At 44.6% G+C, this 23,656-nt stretch overlaps 1 protein-coding gene across 8 annotated transcripts in view; it reads left to right on the top strand.

Annotated features, from left to right (window-relative positions):
- Nucleotides 1-23,656, top strand: part of KCNT2 (potassium sodium-activated channel subfamily T member 2) — a 222,285-nt gene that overhangs the window by 67,691 nt on the left and 130,938 nt on the right. For all 8 annotated transcript variants that reach the window (XM_053391460.1, XM_053391459.1, XM_053391457.1 and 5 more), the window contains exons 2-3: nt 8,722-8,801; nt 21,244-21,343. In XM_053391460.1, coding sequence (XP_053247435.1) covers nt 8,722-8,801; nt 21,244-21,343 — 180 coding nt within the window. The remainder of the gene's footprint in view (nt 1-8,721; nt 8,802-21,243; nt 21,344-23,656) is intronic.

Genomic DNA, 23,656 nt, shown 5'->3' with positions numbered 1-23,656 from the left:
GGAGATTTATGGTTCGTCCACTGGGATGTTTTAAGAGGCGATAGCTTTTCAACACTTGATTCCTCAGGATCTTCCACACACTTGATGCTCCATAATTTGCTTTTGCAAGCCCTTCCCAGCCTCTGGGTTTTCCAAGATCCTCTTTTGCCTCCACCGTTTTGGCATTCACCACCTCACTTTTCATGCAACTGTGAACATTCACCTTCTTTTAAGCAGGGGTTTATTGCCTTCCTCCCCTCCGATAATCTGTCTCCGTATAGCCATGCCTATATTTTTAAGTTCTAGGGTTTTCAATTGTCATTGTTGACACCAGCGACAACTTTTCAACAGAATTGCTTTTGTCAATCCATATCAGAGTGTGAATGAGTGCGTGTAGGAAGATCTGTTGTCATAGATTGAAAAGAATACCTGCTGACTATTTCTTGTCAACATGAGTCTGTCCAAAGTGCGGGAGGCAGTGAAAGACAGAGGTGCCTGGCGTGCTCTGGTCCATGGGGTCACGAAGAGTCGGACACGACTAAACGACTAAACAACAACATTTCTTGTCAACAATCAGCTTTAAAAGATATTAAATAAACTGCTTCAGGCACTTGACAAAAACCATAGAATAGTAGAATTGTAGAGTTGGAAGGGACCCAAGTCCAACCCCTGCAATGGAAAAGAATTCAAATGAAGGCTGCTGTGTTTGAAAATATTGATGGACTATATACATAAATTGCCCGTTTCATATTGCTGTACTCATATTTGAGTTTTGCCCCATCTCAGTCTGGGCAATGGCTAGCCTACCTTTTAAATCTTTCAGTGCATTGGGGAAGGCAATTGTGCCCTCTCTCACCCTCCCCCCCTCCAGTATTATTGTCTGCAGTCTCTTTCACCTGCGGTGAGCAGTAATAACGTGGTTTTCTAGGTCCAGTACACTGTATGGATTGGATTCTCTTCCCCATTTGCAAAAGCGGATACAAATTTCCAAAAACTAAAAAAAAGCGGATACAAATTTCCAACACCTTCAGTTATATACAAATCGTTACCCTCCTGTCTGAGTGGGGTGCAGGACCTGAAGTGAATTGAGGGCCACACACATGTTAATAAGGCAGGCATATTGTCACTAGGTGAAGCTTTCCCCGTAACTGCATTTCCATACTAGAAAAAGCTTCACCCATTGAATTTCTGGCTGCTGTGCATCTGTTGAAGGTTCAAGAGGCCAGTTCTCTCCCAGTGCCAACCTCAAACCACACAAAGAACTCACGTTTCATGAGTTGCAAACTAGTTATGCTACTGTAGGTCTTTCTTCAATTGCTGAATTGTAGCCAGCACAAAAACATCACCTCGTGCCTTGTGACATTGTTTTGAGAGATGGTTTAATGTTCCTTTAATTGGCTTTAAAATGTACTACAAATAAAGTAAGTTAGGTGCTTATTGCTATTATAATGCTGTGAGTCATGTCAGGGTGCTGTAAATCTCCAAGTCTGAACTTTCCTAGTATGTAAAATAAAAAAGACATTGTAATGGGTTGTCGCGGTAATGAGGCTACCTCTAGAAATAATGAGCCACAGGATCTTCTGCGCTCCAATCGATCACTGTGTAAATTTCCTGTTTTATCCTAAGCAAATTTCGGCTACAAGGGAAGAGAGTATGCCTGGGATCCGAGCCTTGTAGGATGCATAAATTGCATTCATTTAAGCCAAACATTTCTTTCATGAATAGATGAATAAAAATGGATTTTGACAGGATTATTCGGTTGTGAAATGCTCTAATGTGCCAACATATTTTGAGTCTAGACTTTGATGGCAGGTTAGGGTGATTGATGAGTGAAATGTTCACAGACCATGTATCCATTAGTAAATCTCTGCATCACTTTGGAAATCTTAGTATGGTTAGGTGGAGGTTTTTACATATTGCAGTTCTGTTGCCTTCATTCAGGATTAGTCTGCTGTTTGGCTGTTAGTATAGTACCTTCACCTGAAAGTAATTATTCTGAATATCCATGCTTAGTTTTGGATATTGTAAGAACTTGGCACAGCTGCGAAGAGTAGCAATATTTCCTTAGTAGTTCTAAACAGTGCTGGTTTTTTTCTAGAAAAAATAGGTGCCGGTACTCACCATGAAGTTGTTACAGTAAGTGCCACACTTTTTAATGATGAAAAAAAGAGGTGCCAGTCCTGTATATCTTTGAGGAGCTCCTGAAAAAAAGCACTGGTTCTAAGTATCAAATAATGCATTTCCTTGATTTTTGTTCTTGAATTATTCCCCAGAAAATAATAAACATGGACCCAGTGCACAGAAAATTATAAGATTAGCTCTAGACCACATAGATCTGACAGAGGGTGAGATCTGAGTGCTTTGGATGTTATGATTCCATTCTCCTGTGTGTGTGTGTGTGTGTGTGTGTGTGTGTGCAAGCAACAGAAGCAGCAAAGAACCTCTTCCTAGCTGCCTCAGCTGCTACTTGGTAGGTGCAGTTATGTGCCCTAGCAAGTGCTCTGCCGGCTTCAAGTTTTATGCCACCTGCTCCAGTCCTTTCTTGACTGTTTCATCACCTGCAGCTCTTCAGTGACCCAGGAGCTTCCTGGGCTCCACTATGCTAAAGAAGGATCATAAGAAGGGTTGTGTCAATGGCCCTCATCATCCCACCATTCCACAGCGAGACAGGATCCTCAGCAGAATCACTCACTCTATCCATTGTAGAAACACCCAGAGCATTCAGGTATCCATCCGTTTCCATTAGTCTCCAGGATGGGCCATCTTAACCTCTCCTCTGCAGGGTAGGTTAGCTGGTATGAGTCCAAACTTCACCAGGAAGTGGTCAGTCCATGGCAAATGGGTGATTCCTACCTCCCTGTATGCAGACTGTCTGCATATTACTTTATAGTCATTAGAGATCCATTAGTGTAGGATTAAAATTGCCCCCTTTTTGAGCACCAGTGGCACAAATAAAAGAAAAAAAATTCCAAGTGACCAGACAAGGAAATATTTTGTACTTTGAAAGATGGTTCTTTCCTTTCAGGCTGTTGCTGACTTTCAACACTGCTAATGTGTGAGCAGTTCATGTGTTGATGGCTAGTAACTTTTGAAGATTCCTTTGTGAAGCTGTGTTAGTGTGCTGAAATGCATCGAGAGGTCCCTGTGTGCAACAAGGAGTCCGTTATAGAATCAGAAAGGCACAGAATTGTAGAGTTGAAAGGGACCCTGGGGGTCATCTAGTCCGATGCCTGGCAATCCAAGAATCACATGGTCCCCCTTCTGGTTCGAAACCATACCTAATCCTGCTTAGCTTTGCAAAGGTGCCATCAGCTTTATTGCCAGAAGGACAACTGAAACTTTTCTGAGTGTGTTGAGTTTAGTGCCTTCTAAGCATCGTTGGCCCATTCATCCTCTTCATTCATTTATTGCTTCTTGATTAAACCTATTTATTTGCTTCCCCACTTAAACTGAATCAGTTGAGGACTGCATTCCTTCAGGGGAAATTTGTCAGGGAGTGCATGCTAGTGAAGCTGCTTAATACTGGATCAGACCATTCGCTTACCCAGATCAGTATTCTCAATTCTGACAGCAATTCCTGCTGGTTTGGGGAAGAGATCGTGATAGCCCTGTTTCCCCTCATGCGATTCCAATCATGCACATGAAGAGTGGAGGTGTGGGGAGAGGAGATACCGTATTTTTTGCACCATAACACTCACTTTTTTCCTCCTAGAAAGTAAGGGGAAATGTCTGTGCGTGTTATGGAGGGAATGCCTACGGGTGGCATGCCTACGGATTTTCCTCCTCTAAAAACTACGTGCGTGTTATGGTCGGGTGCGTGTTATAGAGCGAAAAATACGGTATATACTTTTTTCTGGCGGTACACAATGGCACACAGTATCGCCACCCTTCAGGGAGGGGGGGAAGGTGGCAGAAGGGCTCTTGGACCCCATCAGAACATTGCACCTCCTTCCCCAAGTCCGGGAAGTGTTTGCCCAGCTTAGAGAAGGTGGTGCTCTGACAGGATCCTGGAACTCTGCTGCCTCCTTCCCAAAACCAGGTTCTTCACCTGAGTGGCAGTGCCCCAGTAGGTGGATGGACGGGCAAGGGGTCTCAAACAGCTAAACCGTCCTCACCATCCAGCATTGGTGCCAGGTTTCACCCCCGCCCCACCATGGGCTGGCCCCTCTGCCTGCTTGCTGGTGAGTATCTGCCCTTTTTTTCTAGAATAAAAGCACTGGCCATGTCCCCTCTGTCCCTGTCCCCAAAGTCCTCCAGGTTAAACTTACGTTGCATGGAATTGTGTGAAAGAAAAACACTGGGGTCTAATTTGAATAGTAGAATGTCTGTCATCTGGGTGGGGCTGGGTGGGGGAATAGTAGAATGTCTGTCATCTGGGTGGGGCTGGGTGGGGGAATAGTAGAATGTCTGTCATCTGGGTGGGGCTTCTGTGTTCTGCTCCAGAAGCAGGCCCTCCCTTTGAGTGTTCAGTTCAGTTCAGTTAGAGAGGCCAACTGTCCTTCTTGCCTCACGATGTTGTTTTAGTTTCTCTCAGACGGTATGTTACGGTGTTACCATTTACTTTATTATTAAAGCTTTGTTTGGAATATACGTGAGCCGCTTGCTTTGCTGAAAGAAAACTCTGATGAAGAATGGTGGAATACCCTAAACTGGGGATATACCCAGTCTGACAGGAGGATTGGGGTTTTTTAAACTGCCCCACCCTCCACAACATTGTGTGCAGTTCTTACATAGGCTCCTCCTGTGATTTAAACATCTTCATTGTGACTGGAATCGCAGGGGAGAGGGTAGGCAAACAGGGCTTTTGTTTAGCCTTCTGCTTGAGCTCCTTTCAACTGGGGATTGAGATCTACATTTATACAGTCAAAGCAAAAGCATGAGCTCTGGCCCTTACGTAACTTACGTGTAGCGCTGGAATTACATTTAAACCTAAGTAAATGTCAGGCAAGGATTGAACATTTGTTTCAGCCAGCTTCTGAGATTCCTTCTCTTTTCATTTAATGCTATATAAAAGGTAACGGACCCCTGGATGGTCAAGTCCAGTCAAAGGTGACTGTGGGGTTGTGGCACTCATCTCATTTTCAGGCCGAGGGAGCTGGTGTTTGTCCACAGACAGCTTTCCGGGTCATGTGGCCAGCAGGACTAAACTGCTTCTGGAACAACGGAACACTGTGATGGAAGCCAGAGCACACAGAAATGCTGCTTACCTTCCCAATGCAGCAGTACCTATTTATCTACTTGCACTGGTGTGCTTTTGAACTGTTAGGTTGGCAGGAGCTGGGACAGAGCAATGTTGCAGGGATTCAAACCGCTGACCTTCCGATTGGCAAGCCCAAGAGGCTCAGTGGTTTAGACCACAGCACCACCCGCTATGTAGCCAAGGTCTGCTGGGTTCCCTTACTATAACTGTAACTTGCCTTTCAGGAACTGAGTTCTTACTCAGTTCTTACACCTTTATGATATTGGAGCCTCATGAGTGTTGACGCTTCCTGCCTCACCACAATAACTTGCATCACTCCAAACCACATAATAAGAGTGACCCACACTGTTGCAGCTCTCCACTCGAGCATCAGTTATTTGAAAGCTGGGGGTGTATGGGGTGTAGACACAATGTGGGGTTCTTCTGCATAGTCCCAGGCTTCACATCTTACCTGGAGATTACAGGAAGGAATGACATGGCTGCAGAACTCTATCATTGCTTTTCATAGTCTAAACTATGTTTAAACTATGCACCTTCAGACTGTCTACCTGCTTGTCGGCCACCTTCCTTTTATACTTCCTGCTGTGGGTATTTTGTTCTAGTCTTGTGACAAGGAAAGGGGGAGGGCGCAGACTTTGCCTGGAGGACCCGACAAGTTGTCATTGAAGTATGAAAGGGTGTTGAGGCATTCAAATAATCAATTGCTTGCCTTTTGCCATCCTTGTTTGTCATGGAAACTATCGCACAGGAATGCCAATCTGCTTGGCAGCTGTGGTTGCTAAGGAATGAGAAGCAGGAATAGGGCACTATTAGGTTATCAGAGCCACTCATAATGGGTGCTTTATAGGAAAGCGATTAGCTCCCCCACTCGCTCTCCTCATTAGCATGCCATCACCTCGCACTGTTAGCCTGCTATTCTTTTATGTCACATGAGTGCTGTAATTTTCCTCCTGAAAATATAGGTATGCAGCTCAAAACCACCTGAATAAAGTGGGAATACTTGCTTCCTTTTTAAGTTAAATTACCAAGGCTTGTGAACTTGAATGCCTTTATTCACCTACTTTAAATTTTCTGTGAAAAGTAGAATCTGTGGCATTGAATGCGGCATGACATCAAACAATGAGAGGATTAAAAGTGCCACTATATTAGTCACGCTACGGTTGAGTTTATACAACTGGTTTCCTTACAGGGTAATATTTCCAGGAGGAGACCCTTGGTTATAGAAACTTTTCCACTGCCAAGCCTTGGGAAAACCACTAGATTTGTTCTGGGAAAAACTGATCCTTGGATAAACTTGCAAATTAGCATGTGTGAACCTAAATACGTAGCCAGGCCTTGACTTATTACTGTATTTTTCTGTGCATAACACACACCCCCCCCCCGGTGTATAAGATGACCCCTATTTTGGGGGACCCAAATTAAGGAAATGGGGGGAGATTGGTCAGAGTTGTTGAGTTTTTTTGGGGGGGGGATTGCCGCCAATCGCTCACCCTCCTGACTGCTGATAAACAATCATATGCCTTGTCTAACCCAACAATTGTCTGTCCGCTCACTCCCAGCGTCCACCAATCGCCCACCCAATTACAGCAGCAGCCAATTGTCAGCAGGCCTTGCCGCAGCTACCAATCACCCGCCCAATCACCACTGACAATCTCCTGCTCACGGCTGACACCAATTGCTCGCACCCACTCTGCACTATCTGTGTATAAGACGACCCCCAATTTAAAACATTTTTTATAATAAAGAAACATCGTCTGATACACGGAAAAATGCGGCACATAGGGAACATTGGACACCTTTGAGGCTTATGAGAATGCCAGCTGCCCTGCTAATGTGTCCAACATTTCTATGAGTGTAGCAACAGTTCTAACATTAGAAACATAAATCACCTTCACACATTATAGGTGTGAAAGGGGTCCATGGATTTCATCCAGCTGTTTTACACAGAGCAGGCTCACTGAAATTAATAGACCTCGGTTACTTTTGTTCATTAATTTCAATGAGTCTCCTTGGAGGAGAACTAGCTTTCAATGCAGCCCCATGTGTTGAAAGCAGTGTTCAAAATTCCCCAGGCGCCAGGCACATTTTGCTACTGGTGTTGGTCCAGTTACAACTAGGTAAGGTAAAGGTAGAGGAACCCTGGAAGATTAAGTCCAGTCAAACATGACTATAGGGTTGCGGCTGTCATCTCACTTTCAGGCCAAGGGAGCCGGCGTTTGTCCACAGACAGTTTTCTGGGTTATGTGGCCAGCAGGACTAAACCACTTCTGGAGCAACAGGACACTGTGACGGAAGCCAGAGCGCACGGAAACCCTGGAGCCGGCTGACTCGTGCGCAGCAAAAGACACACATCTTTGCTTCTGTGCTGCTGTGTCTCAGCCCTCCATCATTACATTAAGGAAAGGAAGTGTGGGGCTGAGATCAGAAGGTCGGAGGTTCAAATCCCCGTGACGGGGTGAGCTCCCGTTGCTCGGTCCCTGCTCCTGCCAACCTAGCAGTTCGAAAGCACGTCAAAGTGCAAGTAGATAAATAGGTACGGCTCCGGCGGGAAGGTAAACGGCGTTTCCGTGCGCTGCTCTGGTTCGCCAGAAGCGGCTTAGTCATGCTGGCCACATGTCCTGGAAGCTGTACGCTTGCTCCCTCTGCCAGTAAAGCAAGATGAGCGCCGCAACCCCAGAGTCGTCCGCGACTGGACCTAACGGTCAGGGGTCCCTTTACCTTTACTATTATATAAGCAGAATGGGGTGGGGGCCAGGGTGAGGACTCTGTAAGAGGGCCGCACAACTGCTATGCTTACACCACTTTAAAGTCAGATTACAGCATGGGTATGCAAACTAAGGCCCGGGGACTGGATCTGGCCCGATTGCCTTCTAAATCCAGCTCGTGGACAGTCTGGGAATCAGTGTTTTTACATGAGTAGAATGTATCCTTTTATTTAAAATGCATCTCTAGGTTATTTGTGGGGCATAGGAATTCGTTCATTATTATTTTTTTTCAAAATATAGTCCCCACAAGGTCTGAGGGACAGTGGACTGGCCCCCTGCTGAAAATGTTTTCTGACCCCTGGATTACAGCATCACCCAGCAGTCAACCTAAATTTGACATTCAAAACTCTTGGTTCTCTGTCCACATTTATCTTGCTACTTGCTCTCCTGTGAAATACAGAGGTATTGTAAGATAAGTTTCCAGTCACTGAGGAGCATGAATGCGCCTTTTCAAAACTCTGTGGCCACCCATTAGTTGTCGGTTTAAAGAAATCAGGACAACCAGTTGCAATAACGCTGGATTCATTGCCTGCTACTAGATGGTGTTCCAGGGGCCAAGGGGTGAGAAGAGATGCAAAGCAACGCAGCTGAATTTCTGGCCATAGTAACTCCCTGGAAATATAATGTTTGAAGATGCTTCTGAATTTTACAAAGTAAGTTCGTGCTCGTGGTTTTTATGCTGGGCAAACACCGAAAGGCCATGAATGTAACTGTCGTGTCTTTGTATTTAACATGCTAGGATCAGCCTCCTATCTAAAGTTTTTCTTTTCTTTTTAGAGTACAAGTTGAATTCTACATGAATGAAAACACATTTAAAGAGAGGCTAAAGTTATTTTTCATCAAAAACCAAAGATCAAGTAAGCATTTCTCTCTCTCTTACTATGTGTGGGTGTAATAGCACTTCCTCTAAACCCGGGTTTCCTAAACTTGAGTTGCTGTCTGTTGTTGGACTACAACTCCCATCATGCCTAGCTAGCAGGATGAGGGATGATGGAAATTGTACTCCAGAAACAGCTGGAAACCAGCATTTGGGAAACCCTGCTCTAAACAATAATGCTTGTTGATAATAAGAAGTGGTTATATGTTACATCACTAGGGGAATGTAGTCATGTTCATTACTTTTGATGGGTCTATTCTGAATAAATATTAATTGATTGCCACCCTGTGTTCCCAAATTCACATTCTGCTTGCTAGTTGTTTGTTGCTTATGTATTTAATCAATTTAATATTTGCACAGCCTCAACAGTGTCTTAATGCTGCAAACTTTCCTCATCCCCTGCTCTTTTAATATACAGTGGTACCTCAGGTTAAGTACTTAATTGGTTCCGGAAGTCTGTACTTAACCTGAAGCGTTCTTAACCTGAAGCGGACTTTCCCATTGAAAGTAATGGAAAGTGGATTGATCCGTTCCAGACGATGAAAAGACACCCCCTAAAACAGCAATTTAACACGAATCTTACTGCTTCACGAGACCATTGATCCATAAAATGAAGGCAATAATCAATGTACTGTACTATAAAATAAATAAGACAGTATTTTAGATGAAAAAAATTAAAATTTATTTCCAAACTCACTGTTTGGAGGGGGCTCAGGGTCCTTTTCTACAATCACAATCGGCTTAGCTCCCTGCATTCGTGGAGGCCTCATAGAGCTCCTGCGGCTGGAGCCCAGTTGCAGAGCCTCTGCAGGCACTGTGGATGCCGGGAATGGCTCCCGACATCCGCAGAGCCACTCTAGGCACTGTAGATGCCGGGGCTTGGCTCCCGGCATCCGCAGAGCCGTTCTAGGCACTGTGAATGTCGGGGCTTGGTTCCCGGCATCCGCGGAGCCGCTCTAGGCTCCTGCGGCTGGAGCCCAGTTGCAGAGCCTCTGCAGGCACCGTGAATGTCAGGGCTTGGTTCTAGGCACCGCAGATGCCGGGGTTTAGCTCCTGGCATCCGCGGAGCCGCTCTAGGCGCTGCGAATATTGGGGCTTGGTTCCTGGCATCCGCGGAGCCACTCTAGGCACTGCGAATGTTGGGGCTAGGCTCCCGGCATTCGCGGAGCTGCTCTAGGCACCGCAAATGTTGGGGCTTGGTTCCTGGCATTCGCGGAGGCCTCAGAGAGCTCCGTAGGCCCCACCGATGTCTGGGTTTGCCTCCAGGCAGCGGCGAGGCCTCCGAGAGCTTGGACATCTTACTTCCGGGTTACAATCGTTCATAACCCGAAAAAATGTAAGTTGAAGCGTTTGTAACCCGAGGTACCACTGTATAACCATGATGCTCGATAAAAATCCAGGTGCTAAAGACAAACAGATCTAGGCACAATGCCACAATAAGAAGAAAAGCTTGCTGTGTTCCCCCCCCCTTCAAAGACTCAATTTATCTAAAATGCACTGTTTTGGGGGTCTTTTTGGGGGGAGGGGTAGCAGGTCTCTTACTATATCCTGGCCAATGGAACATTTCTGGAAGTGTAGCCTACAAACTGTGCCAGCTTTAAGATAGCTGAAGCGGGCAGCTTCCTTTCATGGCTGCCAAGAAGTATAGGAATCCAGCCAGAGATTCTGGTGGATATTTCTACAGCAAGCTGAATGTGAGAGAGTCCAAGTCAGACCAATGCCCCAATTACCCTACCTAGCACTGGACCTCTGGAGTCCCAAGCATAGATATCCTTTTTAACTTGTATTCCTGAGCATTGCATTTGGGTCCATCCACGAAGCATTTCTCTTATGCACTCACACATACAATTAAAAGTTACATCGTTTTTCCTATTAGATGTAATCCTCACTCCCTCAAGTGAATTTTTAATTTTAAAATCTGCCATTCTAGGGAAACCTGTAAACACTCTCCACCTATTCTGTCTGGTCTTAACCTCTTTATGTCACAGTCTCAGTTTTGAATGCAAATTCTACAATAATGCTATAATTGTTTGCTTGTATCAGAGTCAAGCTAAAGCAGGTTCACCCATCAGTAGCTTCCACTTCTGGTTCCACGGAGCTATTTTTGTGGGACTTTGAGTGTTATTCTTAAGCTACGTTGAAGCCACTTGAACTGCATCTGAATGTCAAGTCACTCTTAACCACTTGAGTTCAAGTGTATGTTTGTTTTTTTAAAAATCAGTTAGAGATTCTTCATGATTCATAAGACTGTATCTGGGATTCTTGGAGACATATGCTTTCTGATTTTATATATACTTAATGAAAAACGTTCCTATACCACTCACCCATAAAATATGGCAGCAATCATGCAGGCAGTAGCTTTTACATGTGTCCAATTGACATGCGATCATGCACACACTTGTCATTTCCAACCCAAAAGTGGCCCGAAAACGGAGCAGAACAGGGCTGAGGCTGGGCTTATGCGTGCTCCACCAACACAGACAGGGGTCAGGAACAGAACCCCCAGGCAAAATGTAAAAGCAGCACAGAACATTCATGAATTATTATTTTTTAAACAACAACATAGGCCAGTTGATGGAAGGGGTGGGGAGTATTCAAGAGATGCTTGAAAGTCAAAAGCATGGATGCCTGATAAATTTCTGCTAGACATTCGAAGGGAAACCAAAATGCTTGTTTAAAAAGCTATTGTACTGCCAACCTTACTGTATGCTTGTGAAACGTGGACCACTTATGAACTCCATCTCCAACTCCTCAAAAGACTCCATCAACTGTGTTTCCGAAAAATTTTACACATCACTTGGGAAGACGGGTGAACTAATGCCAGTGTACTGGATGAAGCAAAGATCACTAGTGTTGAAGCAATGATTCTTCAACTTCAACTTCGTTGGACTGGTCATGTTGTGTGGATGCTTGATTATCGTCTTCCAAAGCAACTACTCTATTCCAAACTCAAAAAGGGTAAGCGTAATGCCGGTGGTCAACAAAAGAGGTTTAAAGACTCTCTCATGGCATATCATTAAAAAATGTAGTATAAACACCAACAACTGGGAAACACTGGCCTGCGAGCGCTCCAATTGGAGAACACAGCCTTTACCAAAGGTGTCACGGGCTTTGAAGACACTTGAACTCAGGGTGAAAGGGAAAAACATGCTAAGAGGAAGGCACGCTTGGCAAACCCTCACCGTGATCAACTCCCGCCCGGAAACCTATGTGCTCACTGTGGAAGGATGTGTGGATCCAGAAGTGGCCTCCACAGTCACTTATGGACCCACTGTTTAAACCATGTTTATGGAAGACAATGCTACTTGGCTATGAGTGATCACCAAAGAAGAAGAGAGGAGTGTTCCATAGAATGGGGCCAGCGACGTTAAATGCCTAAATTCTAGTTGAGGCTAGGCAGGCATCTGTAACATGGAGGACCACCACCAATACTCCTCTGGATGATCTCAGTGATCAGACTGGGATATATTGGGCTGGGATTTTAGAGCCCTCACTTCTTCCAGACAGTTCAAGGCAGTGCATTGTCAGGAGCTGGAGTCAGGCGTAGGTCAGCAAAAAACAATAAAGAACCCAATGTCAGCGAAGTTAACTCTTTATTCAAAAAACAAAGCAGCTCAGTCCTAGTGGTCTTGCCCCAGTAAGGCAGCTGCGGCAACAGAAGGTCCCTGCCTTCCCACCACTTTCTAAAGGTGCTCCCCTGGTTCCTTCCCCAGAGCCTAAGACTCCATCATCTTGTCTCTCATTGTTCTGCCGTCTTCATTTCTCCACATGTTCTGGGAGATCAGTGGGGTGGAGAGCTGTTCATAGCAGCAGGAGGAAACTCCCTAGATTCTCCAGCTGCCTGTCTCATCTCTGTCTCCTGGCCCCCCTCCTCCCCTGCCTCTGAGTCTGGACTGCCTCTTCCTGCTCACTAAACCTTGTTACGTCTTCAGCTGCCATCACCTCCTCCTCCCAGTCTGTTCCCTCTTCTCCCTCTGACCATTCATTGTCATCCCACCATCAGTCCCCTGTCTCTGAGCCTCCTTCCCAGGGGGGTTCCCCAGCAGGTATCTCCCACCACTCCTCCGCAGTCAGCTAGTCCATGGCATGTATTCTGAGTTCTCACACGGTCTCTTGACCGAGCCTCAGAGCACACTAGTTTTCAGCAAGGTTGCTGCCTTGTATGCACCATGCACTGGACCTACTGTCAATGCTTCTTCAGTTCTTAGTTCTACCTCTTACATTAATGTCTTAACTACTTTATTTCTTTTATAGTTGCAACCCAGACTTTCTACTCAGTCACCACATACAGATTTTGCCAGAGCCAATTGTTCAAATATTATGCAGAGTATATAGCCTTTCCCCATTTATTTATGTATTCAGGGAGTCAAGATTTTCATTACTTACACAATAGCAGAACAACAAAAACCTTCGCCGGTGTAATAGTCCTCCCTTTCTGCATCTGCTCTGCATCTCCTATGCTTTGTTCTGATCTTTATACTATTTTGAGAGCCAAATTTTCATTAAGCTTCAATTGAAAATGCTTAGGTGTGAATGCTCCCATAAACAAAGGCAAATTGAGACAGGTAATTATGCAAAGGTTATTTTTGATAAAGGGGTAGTGACTGGAGCTTGAAAAGATAACTTAATAGAATCTCTAATTCTGCACCTGCGCACATACATTTTTTTCCAGCTTTTGCCAGTTTGCAGAAGGAAAATTTCCATTTGCAAGTGCTGTTTGAATCCATCGCTAGGATTTGCTGTCAGTGCCGACAAGGAGATTGACACTGACAGCCAGTGCCTTTGAAGCTGTCACCTGACATCGTAATGGCATCAGTAGTCAAAATGGCCTGTGGGGTTGCGGGAGGTCAGGATCCAGCCCGCTAGCTGGAAAAGGTTCCTCACTCCTCTGTATAGAGGGGCTAAAGGGGATTTTGCAAGATATGGACACAGCATGGAGGCCACTGCAAATCATTCCCCTTGATGACTTTCATCCATCAGGGATGTATCCATTTGCTGTGCTGATCAGGGAACATTATCCACACCACTATAGAACTTGGACATCCTGTGATTTTTGGAAAAAGTCATTCAATCTAAACACTGAACAAATGTGTACGAACGTCACAAATGGCCACTTAAAGTGACCTTCTCATGGTGGGTGAACTGTGTGCCTGGGCCAAAAACAAGTAAGAAAGATATTGAGCCAAGTGATAATTGTGCTGTAACATCAATTGTTTCATTAGACAGGTAATCCTGTAAAATTCAAAGGCTCGCATAGAATCCTCTGACAAAATCGATCCTAGACATTGTAATTAAACTTGCTATGCCTCTGAGCTGAATGAAAGTTATTTTTTTATCCTTGATTTGAATTTTCTGCTTGACTGCCCGTGTATCTTATTACGAGCAATATGTAGTTAGAAAACCAAGGTTCGTTTTCAGCAAAGGTTGCTTGTCTCCTCCCCACCCTGTTGGGTGTCTTTTCCCCCACCCCCAGCAAGAGGTGCAGGTGTGCGTCTTTGTGTCTGTGCATTAAATGAAATTTCACACCACCTGTAAAATTCAATTCAATTACCATTAAAACCATCAGGCTCTCTGAGTCTTCAGCTCCCTGTCCCCCAGAGGAAATAGAAAGCTTCTCTTAATTATGTTTGTTAGTAATCCAGAATAGTAAAAGATCTGCAATCTTTTTATTTGAGTCATCCAACATTTTTATTTTTTATTTTTTTTAAGGCCGCAGTTCTAAATATACTTCCTAGGGAGAAAGACTCATTGAACTCAGTCAGATCTACCACTTTGCAATCTTGAATTGAGCTACAATATTGCTTAGGGACGCGGGTGGTGCTGTGGGTTAAACCACAGAGCCTAGGACTTGCCGATCAGAAGGTCGGCGGTTCAAATCCCCGCGACGGGGTGAGCTCTCGTTGCTCGGTCCCTGCTCTTGCCAACCTAGCAGTTCGAAAGCACGTCAAAGTGCAAGTAGATAAATAGGTACCGCTCCAGCAGGAAGGTAAACGGCGTTTCCATGTGCTGCTCTGGTTCGCCAGAAGCGGCTTATTCATGCCAGCCACATGACCCGGCAGCTGTACACCGGCTCCCTCGGCCAATAAAGCGAGATGAGTGCCGCAACCCCAGAGTCGGCCACGACTGGACCTAATGGTCAGGGGTCCCTTTACCTTTACCTTTATTGCTTGGTCTTCTCCAAGAAATGGAGGCAAACCTTGGCTAACAGCAACAAGGTATTTCTGGGACTTTGGACAAATGGACGCAAAGAAAATGAAGGAACAGGATTATGTGGGTTTGTGAGCCTGCAAAGTTGGAAGCCAAAGTAAGAGAAAAAAGGATTGTCTTCCCATTAGAATTCCTGTGCTGGAGGAATGCACAGACCTTGAATCTCACAACATGGTTGCCATTTGCGTTCCTGCCATGGAAGGCAAAAGTAAAGGACCCCATGTCATTTCATAGATCCAGCTGAGATGATTTTGGGAGTGATAGATGGCAGAATCAATATGATACAGGAGACTAACATGATTTTCTAGAAGATTGAATCAAGTGTCCATCCATCCATCCTTTCTTTTCTTTTTTTAAGGTGGGGAGGGAGATTTGTGATTGTAATTTCTGCACGCATATGGGCATCAGGCTGGAGTCCTCTCCCCACACATTCTACATTCCAAGCAAAATAGACAGGATGGATCTGATCACTTTTAAACCATGGGAGCAGGATGTTCAGTTCTGGTAAACATCAGAACTGGGATTGAGGGAGAGTAATGAAAAGGTCTGGGGAAAGCCCATGGTCCTTAAAAACTGAATTACAGTTAACATTCAGTGGTAGGGAATCTGCTCACCTCTCAGACAGACCATTCCCTAGCTGTGCCCCCATTGCCCTGGCACAGGCTGCTTGATGCTTGAGACTCTTGGAAGATTAAGATGATGTTCCAGGTCAGGGATTGCAAGAGTGACCCTCCATATGTTGCTGGAGTGCAACTCCCATAGTGATTGGCCAGTGTTGGCTAAGGCTGATATGCCCTTGAGAGCCACTGCTTCTCCATCCCTGCCCAAATTGCCACCTCTTTGGTTCCAGTGAGAGCCAGTGTGGTGTAGTGTTTAAGAGCGGTGGACTTGTAATCTGGTGAACCGGGTTCGCTTCCCCGCTCCTCCACATGCAGCTGCTGGGTGACCTTGGGCCAGTCACACTTCTCTGAAGTCTCTCAGCCTCACTCATCTCACAGAGTGTTTGTTGTGGGGAAGGAAGGGGAAGGAGAATGTTAGCCGCTTTGAGACTCCTTCGGGTAGTGATAAAGTGGGATATCAAATCCAAACTCTTCTTCTTCTTCTTCCTCTTCTGCTGTCCCCTTCTGCTTCTCTATTAGCATTGGCCAAGTCCAGGTATGTTCTAGCTGCAAGAGACAGGCAGGAAATTATACTGATAGGGAGGCATTCCTTAAAGGGTTAGACTAAGCTTGGCAAAACCTAGGTTAAGTTTCCCATTCAGCCACAAATCTCACCAGGAGACCTTGGGCAGATTGCTCTTTCTCAGCCTAACCTACTTCGCAGAATTGTTTGTTCTTCCTCTTCCCAGTCTATCCTCAGTGTAAGCCACCATGAAAGGTAGGGAAGAAAGGCAGAATATAAACAGTATAGAATCAGTCTGAGCAGAAATGAAAAGGTGCTGGGGCGTGGCAGTGAAAATTTGAGGTGGCCTTAGAAAGAAGCCTGCAGCTCTTTTTTAAAAATGCTCTGTTTCCATTTTCTGTATTGATAGCTATAATCAGAATCCTCATGAGTGCCCTCAGTCCTTTTTCCCCCTTGGGGTACTTAAGAGTACGCGGTATCGGCACCTTTTTTCCTAGAAGAAAAGCGCTGGTTAAAGGTGTGTCACTTACTGTAACAACTTAATGGTGAGTACAGACACCTTTTTTCTAGAAGAAAAGGACCGAGTACCCCTCAGCCTTAACATACATGCATTACCTAGTCTAAGAAGAGTATTGCTGTTGTTTTCTCCACATGGCCACCACTGCACCCCATTAATGGGAATTTATGGTTGTGACTGGGACCCAGGTGGCGCTGTGGGTTAAACCACAGAGCCTAGGACTTGCCGATCAGAAGGTCGGCGGTTCGAATCCCCGCGACGGGGTGAGCTCCCGTTCCTCGGTCCCTGCTCCTGCCAACCTAGCAGTTCGAAAGCACGTCAAAGTGCAAGTAGATAAATAGGTACCACTGTGGTGGGAAGGCAAACGACGTTTCCGTGCGCTGCTCTGGTTCTCCAGAAGTGGCTTAGTCGTGCTGGCCACATGACCCGGAAGCTGTACCCCGGCTCCCTCGGCCAATAAAGCGAGATGAGCACCGCAACCCCAGAGTCGATCACAACTGGACCTAATGGTCAGGGGTCCCTTTACCTTTTTTATGGTTGTGACTGATGCAGCCTCATAGGAAGAAAATGGATTGTATTGGGGACATTAAATGTTTATTCTGAAACATTTTAAAAACACCACAGAAAGGTGTCAACTGCACAGATTACTAAAAATTCACAGTGTCATTAGCATTCATCAGCTGTCTTCAGCAGATGGCAATATTAACAGAGTAGGAAGCATTTGTTGAAGAATGTCAAGGGGGAGATGAATTGGGAGGATAATAGGCAGAAGAAATTGTTAGAGGTACTGGCCTGCCTGTCAGAGACAGGATTTGATATATCTCAGCAGGAGCTTCCTTCCCTTTCTGTGCAGTTCTTACTCACCACCACAAACACTGGTGTCTTCGCTCTGTCTTACTGTGGTCCCTTTCAAATCTCTAACCTTTAAGAAAAGAAGCAGCTAGTCACTCATTCCCAGGAGTTGTTCCAATGGGCACCAATTCCAAAGGCCTCTTCATTCTTCAAGCCTTCAATTGACGCCAAAAAGACATTAGAATGCCAAAGGCTAAAGACCCAACTCCTGTCATTGCGTGGAACTGACCTCTTCCTAAGGGTGGTATGTAGGAGTAACAGAGAAGACAGGAGGTTGGATGCAGGTGAGCTGGGCAGAAGCACGCTGGCAGGCATGCTCCAAGCAAGCTGCTGGCTAGCTCTGCCGAGGCTCCTTTTATTAGCAGAAGTCAACAATTGGAATTGGAACAATTGGAAACAGTAGTGAAACCACCCTGAACTTAACATATTTCCACCTAACCACATTTCCAGCATTAGCAAATACACGTGTCAGCAGGTGTTTCCCTCAGATGTTTCCCCCGATACTTGATTGCGTCTGCGTCCCCGGTCATGCTCCAGCCAAGCGATATGTCTAACAAACAAATTCTGAGAGGACAAAAGGTCAGGGGGAAAAACCTGTTTTCAAGCCAAGAAGGCAAAAGGTCAGGGAGAGCAGGCTTAATGCTCCTTGACGCACTGTTACATGTCTGGTGCGAGGTTTGCCTTCGCAAAGCGGAGCATCACCTCCACAGTGGTACAGTGGTACCTTGGTTGTTGAATAGCTTGGCTCCCAAACGCTGAAAACCCAGAAGTATGTATTCCAGTTTGCAAACGTTTTTTAGAAGCTGGACTTCCGACATGGCTTCCGCAGCTTCCAATTGAGTGCAGAAAGCTCCTGCAGCCAATCAGAAGCCGCGCCTTGGTCTTCAAACTGTTCCGGGAGTTGAACAGACTCTCAGAATGAATTAAGTTTGACAACCAAGGTAGCACTGTACTGTCGTAGTCTCATTGCTGAGCATCAACATGCAGAGCTCAGTGGAGTGGGAGACCAGTCAACCAGAAGAGTCTCTGAGGTGTACTTGCCTGGAGGCAGACACAGCATCCAAAGTCTGGTCCAGTCCTAGGGTCAGGCAAACAGCAATTCCATGTGGCCAGATGATCCAGGGGTCAGGGAATTCAATGTTCATGGGGTCAAGGGTCCAGATGAGCAAGAAGCAGCAAGGTAGAGCCATGAATTGCAACTGTAGTTACCAGCATCTGACTGGTGCTGGAAGTTCTGCTTAAGAAGGCTGAAGCCAGCTGGTTCTCACCAGCGCCTTCTCCTCTGAGTTCTTGAAGGCTGACGGGTGGAATCACTCTGCCTTCTCCCCCTTCAGACTGCTGTTCAGCAAGCGCAGCTGACTCCTGGTGCATGACAGGTATCTGCAGGATGCCCTGTAGTAAGTGGTTGGGTGTATAGGGGATGAGACTCTCTCGTAGGTATCCTGGTCTCAAGCTGCATAGGGCTTTGTACAGCAAAACCAGCACCTTGATTTACCCTGATGGCTAATTATTAAGCTGAAAGACGGTAATTGCCCCAGGGCCATCTGTTCATTTTCATGGCAAACATTGTTTCAGAGGGTTTCAGGGTTATTGTTTTGGTTTGTACAACTCCATATCTGTTTATAGTCGGCATGGTTTAAATTGGATGTTCTGTGTATATAACTTGTATATACATTGGATGCTCTTCCTCTCTCTAACTTGAAAAAGTACAAAATGCTTTCTTTGCTTCAGATGCGCCCTATAATATAATTTGTGCATGATTCAGTGACCGACAGCTATCTTTGTCCTGAGCAAATGAAAACTAACTTTCATCGAGAACAGATGAGCAAATCTGCTCTTGCAAACTCGCCACGCCCCATGCCCTGGTGTTGTCTCACAGATAGGAAGGAAGCACTGTTTTCTGGCCAAGGGTGTTTTGTCTTAAATAAACAAAGCTTTGAAGATATGAAATTGTATATTCAGCACCAGCTTTCAATTATCTGATTTTTAAGCGGTCTGTGAGCAGCTACAATTCTGAACAAATGTTGTTCAATATTTTATGGGCTTCCATATGCGTTTTCCGCACAAAAGTAATACTGGAAGTGTGTTTGTGTAGGATCCAAATTTGTTTGTTTGTTTATTTGTTTGTTTATTTATTTATTTATTTGGTTGGTTGGTTGGTTGGTTGGTTGGTTGTACTTTTGACCAGAATCCCTGATGTGGTTCCCAACACAAATGTCGCAGAAGAATTAATGACCCTACACTCAAGAAACAAAACAGCTGGCTGCCATCTGCTAGTATCTTTTCTCACTCCAGTTTCTCTCCAGCAACCTCCCTCCAGGGGCAGTTGGGGTCAGATAGTCCCATTGTGGGAATGGATAGTCCAAATGAAGTAGGAGCAGACATGTGGAGATGACTCTGCCTGCCACCTTCTCCTCATTCGCTAACACAGGGCAGTTGGTTTTACATGGCAATGGGGAGTGAGGAAAGATGCCATCTGATCTGGAACAAATGTCTGCTCTGGTATCTTCAGCTGCCCCGTCCCACTGTTCAATTCTTCCTCTATTAGTGTTAAATAGCTGTGAGTTGAGGGACGCAGGTGGCGCTGTGGGTTAAACCATAGAGCCTAGGACTTGCCAATCAGAAGGTCAGCGGTTCGAATCCCTGCGACGGGGTGAGCTCCCGTTGCTCGGTCCCAGCTCCTGCCAACCTAGCAGTTCGAAAGCACATCAAAAGTACAAGTAGATAAATAGGTACCGTTCTGGCGGGAAGGTAAACGGCGTTTCCGTGCGCTAATCTGGTTCACCAGAAGCGGCTTAGTCATGCTGGCCACATGACCCGGAAGCTGTACGCCGGCTCCCTTGGCCAGTAAAGCGAGATGAGCGCCACAACCCCAGAGTCGGCCCCGACTGGACCTAATGGTCAGAGGTCCCTTTACTTTAGCTGTGAGTTGAGGGAGGAGACTGTCTACCAAAACTGTAACCAAGATAGTGAGTAATCTTCTTTTTCTTTGGTGATTACTCAAAGCTGTGTAAGATTGTGTTCCGTAAACACGGTTTCAACAGTGGATCCGTAAGTGACTGTGGAGGCCAATTCTGGATCCACACGTCCTTCCACAGTGGGGACATAGGTTTCTGGGCGGGAGTTGATCACAGTGAGGGTTTGCCAAGTGTGTCTTCCTCTTAGCACGTTTTCCCCTTTCACCCTGAGTTCGAGTGTATTCAAAGCCCATGACACCTTTGGTAAAGGCTGTGTTCTCCAATTGGAGTGCTCGCAGGCCAGTGTTTCCCAGTTGTTGGTGTTTATACTACATTTTTAAAAGTTGTGCTGTGAGAGAGTCTTTAAACCTCTTTTGTTGACCACCGGCATTACGCTTACCATTTTTGAGTTTGGAATAGAGTAGTTGCTTTGGAAGACAATAATCAGGGATCCACACAACATGACCAGTCCAATGAAATTGATGTTGAAGAATCATTGCTTCAACACTGGTGATCTTTGCTTCTTCCAGTACACTGGCATTAGTTTGCCTGTCTTCCCAAGTGATGTGTAAAAAATTTCAGATACACTGTTGATGGAAACTTTCAAGGAGTTGGAGATGGCATTTATAAGTGGTCCATGTTTCACAATAATTGAGCGTTCTCATCCCACCCCTGTTTAGGCCTTTCTCTCCACACACTTTACAGTGAGTATGGACTTATAAATTCCACAAAAACTTCACTTTGTTTCATTGTCTTTCTTATAATAGGCCTCCGGATACGCTTGTTCAATTTTTCACTCAAGCTGCTTAGCTGTCTGTTGTACATAGTACGAGTGCTCCTGGATGATCCATCTCAACAACACGGATGGTAATGTTTTCTTCTTTTATTTGCCTTTCAAAATGCTTCATAAACTGTTTCACTCAACAGTTTATGCTTCATAAACTGTTTCACTCAACAATTTATGCTTCATAAATTGTTTCACTCATCGCTGAGCTTTAATTGTGCATCTGTAGCAGCCATAGGCATAGCTTAGCTATAGGCTAAACTGTATTAGCTATAAGCATAGAATTTACTGTATGTGGGTGGGAGAGCAGAAAGTACAAGAATCTTAGAAAAAAATCATCACCAACGTGTGGTGTTGTGGATAAATTGCAGAGGACCAGCATATTTTAAGACCATTTCTTGCATTGCCTGTCGTATGTCTCACAATAACACGTGCAGCATTCTCAGCACAGGTAAAAGAGTTACAAACCTTTTAACGGAAGGGCTTTTCACATCTGGAATGTGTGCATTGTATTTAGGTCACTATTATTGGCCCTTATTAATTTTTACTAGCACGTTGTTTCAGATATGTGAGTGTTCCTGAAGAATTTCAACTGTGTGGTTTGAGCAAACCATATTCTGCCCAGTTCAGAAAAAAATATGGTGTGAGCATGCAAGTGAAGGACGCGGGAGCACAGGGTATGATGATAGCTCATAAATTGCCAAACCTTTTTTGAGCATTATGCCTGAACTAGTTCACTTCCCATGGCAGAATAGTAATGGCGCAGGCACAAGTCATTTAGTAATTCCAAGCTTGGCATTAATAAGACTGGACTTGCCAAAGCTCAGTAGGCTATCTTGATATGACTTTAACATGTGTATCTGTGAAGAAATTAAACTGTCTGAATGCTGTCTTTTTATTATTCTGTTCCTCTGAGTTCTCATACAACTTCTTCTGTCTTAATGTGCTGCTTCGTAGAAGGGGAAGACCTTGTCTACAAAAATTGTCAGAGATCATTACATCTCATTGATTGCCTCTTACATTCTTGTTTCCTCTTTGGCTTTCCCTAACCATTTTCCTTGTGTCTTGCCTTCTTAAGAGCTGTCAAACATGCGGTCTTCCTTTTAATCATGTGCCATTTTAGATTATTGTTATTTTATTATCCCAATGTCTTTCTCCAGCCAGTTGCTCCAATGCATTCAGCGTGTCTCAGAATTTCTCCCCTTGCAGATTTTTCTGGAGGAGTTGTCCAGGAGATAAGAAAGTAGTATTTGCACATTGAAATTAGAAAGAATGCAACAATTATTGAGGCTTCAGTGGAGCTGTGCCCCCCCCCAATGAAAGGGGAAATATAAATGGCAATACTGTGTGAGGGAGTACCTATTCTCTTTATTTCTGAAAGAGGGACAAATTGGGAGTGAACGGTACTTCTTAAATCATGGTTTTAATTGAGCTGGCCACACAACCTGGGAGTGCTTTGGTTAGTGGCTACAGCCTCAAAGGGCCATTTCTAAAAACAGAAAGTTTTAAGGTATGACTTATAATACAAAACAAAGGTGAAAAACTTTAATTATTTTGAACAGGTATGGTACTTAAGATGTGACAAAAATGAGTGCCTTTTTTCTTGGATGTTCCCCTCACCGCAATGTAAGTGCTAGTGTATTCAGCAAATTTTGTTTTTAATGCAGACAACAACAAAAAATTTTTTTTTAACAGCTTTTATGAAAGACATGCTTAATCATACATTATTCAATTATTATACAAGCATATATCAACAGAAAGACTGTAGCTCAGCGTTAGAGCATCTATTTGGACACAGAACATCTCAAGTTTAATTTTTGGCATCTCCCAATAGGACTGGAAAAGACTTTCTGTCCTGGAAAACCACTGTAGTCTGTGTAGTCAATGCAAAATTAGATGGACCCAATGTTCTTACTTGGTATAGGGCATCTTCCTATGTTCGTGTTACTCAAAGTTTGTCAAAGTACTGGCTTTCTGTATGTCATGTCACTGTGGCTTTTAAAATAGCATGGCATGATATTTTTGGATAGGCTTACTCACCATCAGTCTGGCTAGGGTGATACTTCAAAAGAATTTTGAGGTGATTTTTTTTTCATAGGAGCCCTGAATTTTCTTTGGATTATTATTTTCAGCAGCATCTAATGGTACTTTCCTCTCCTTTCCTCTCTATTACCCATTTGGGGTAATATAGAGACCAATTTGATATATTCTGATATAAGTTGTTTCAAAATACATGCAATTATTTTAATGGAGCAGGCAATTTAAACAAATGATTCCTTGCATAAGTTCCCCCAAATGGTTGCATTCCTGAGGAACGTGCCTACAGAGGCTGTTAGTGCTGTTCATTTTAAATATCTGGCATATAAACCGAGCACTGTATAATCTAATTATAGCCA

The sequence above is a fragment of the Podarcis raffonei genome, chromosome 6, assembly GCF_027172205.1.
Source record: "Podarcis raffonei isolate rPodRaf1 chromosome 6, rPodRaf1.pri, whole genome shotgun sequence".
Taxonomy (NCBI): Eukaryota; Metazoa; Chordata; class Lepidosauria; order Squamata; family Lacertidae; genus Podarcis; species Podarcis raffonei.
This window is presented reverse-complemented; position numbering and strand designations above follow the sequence as displayed.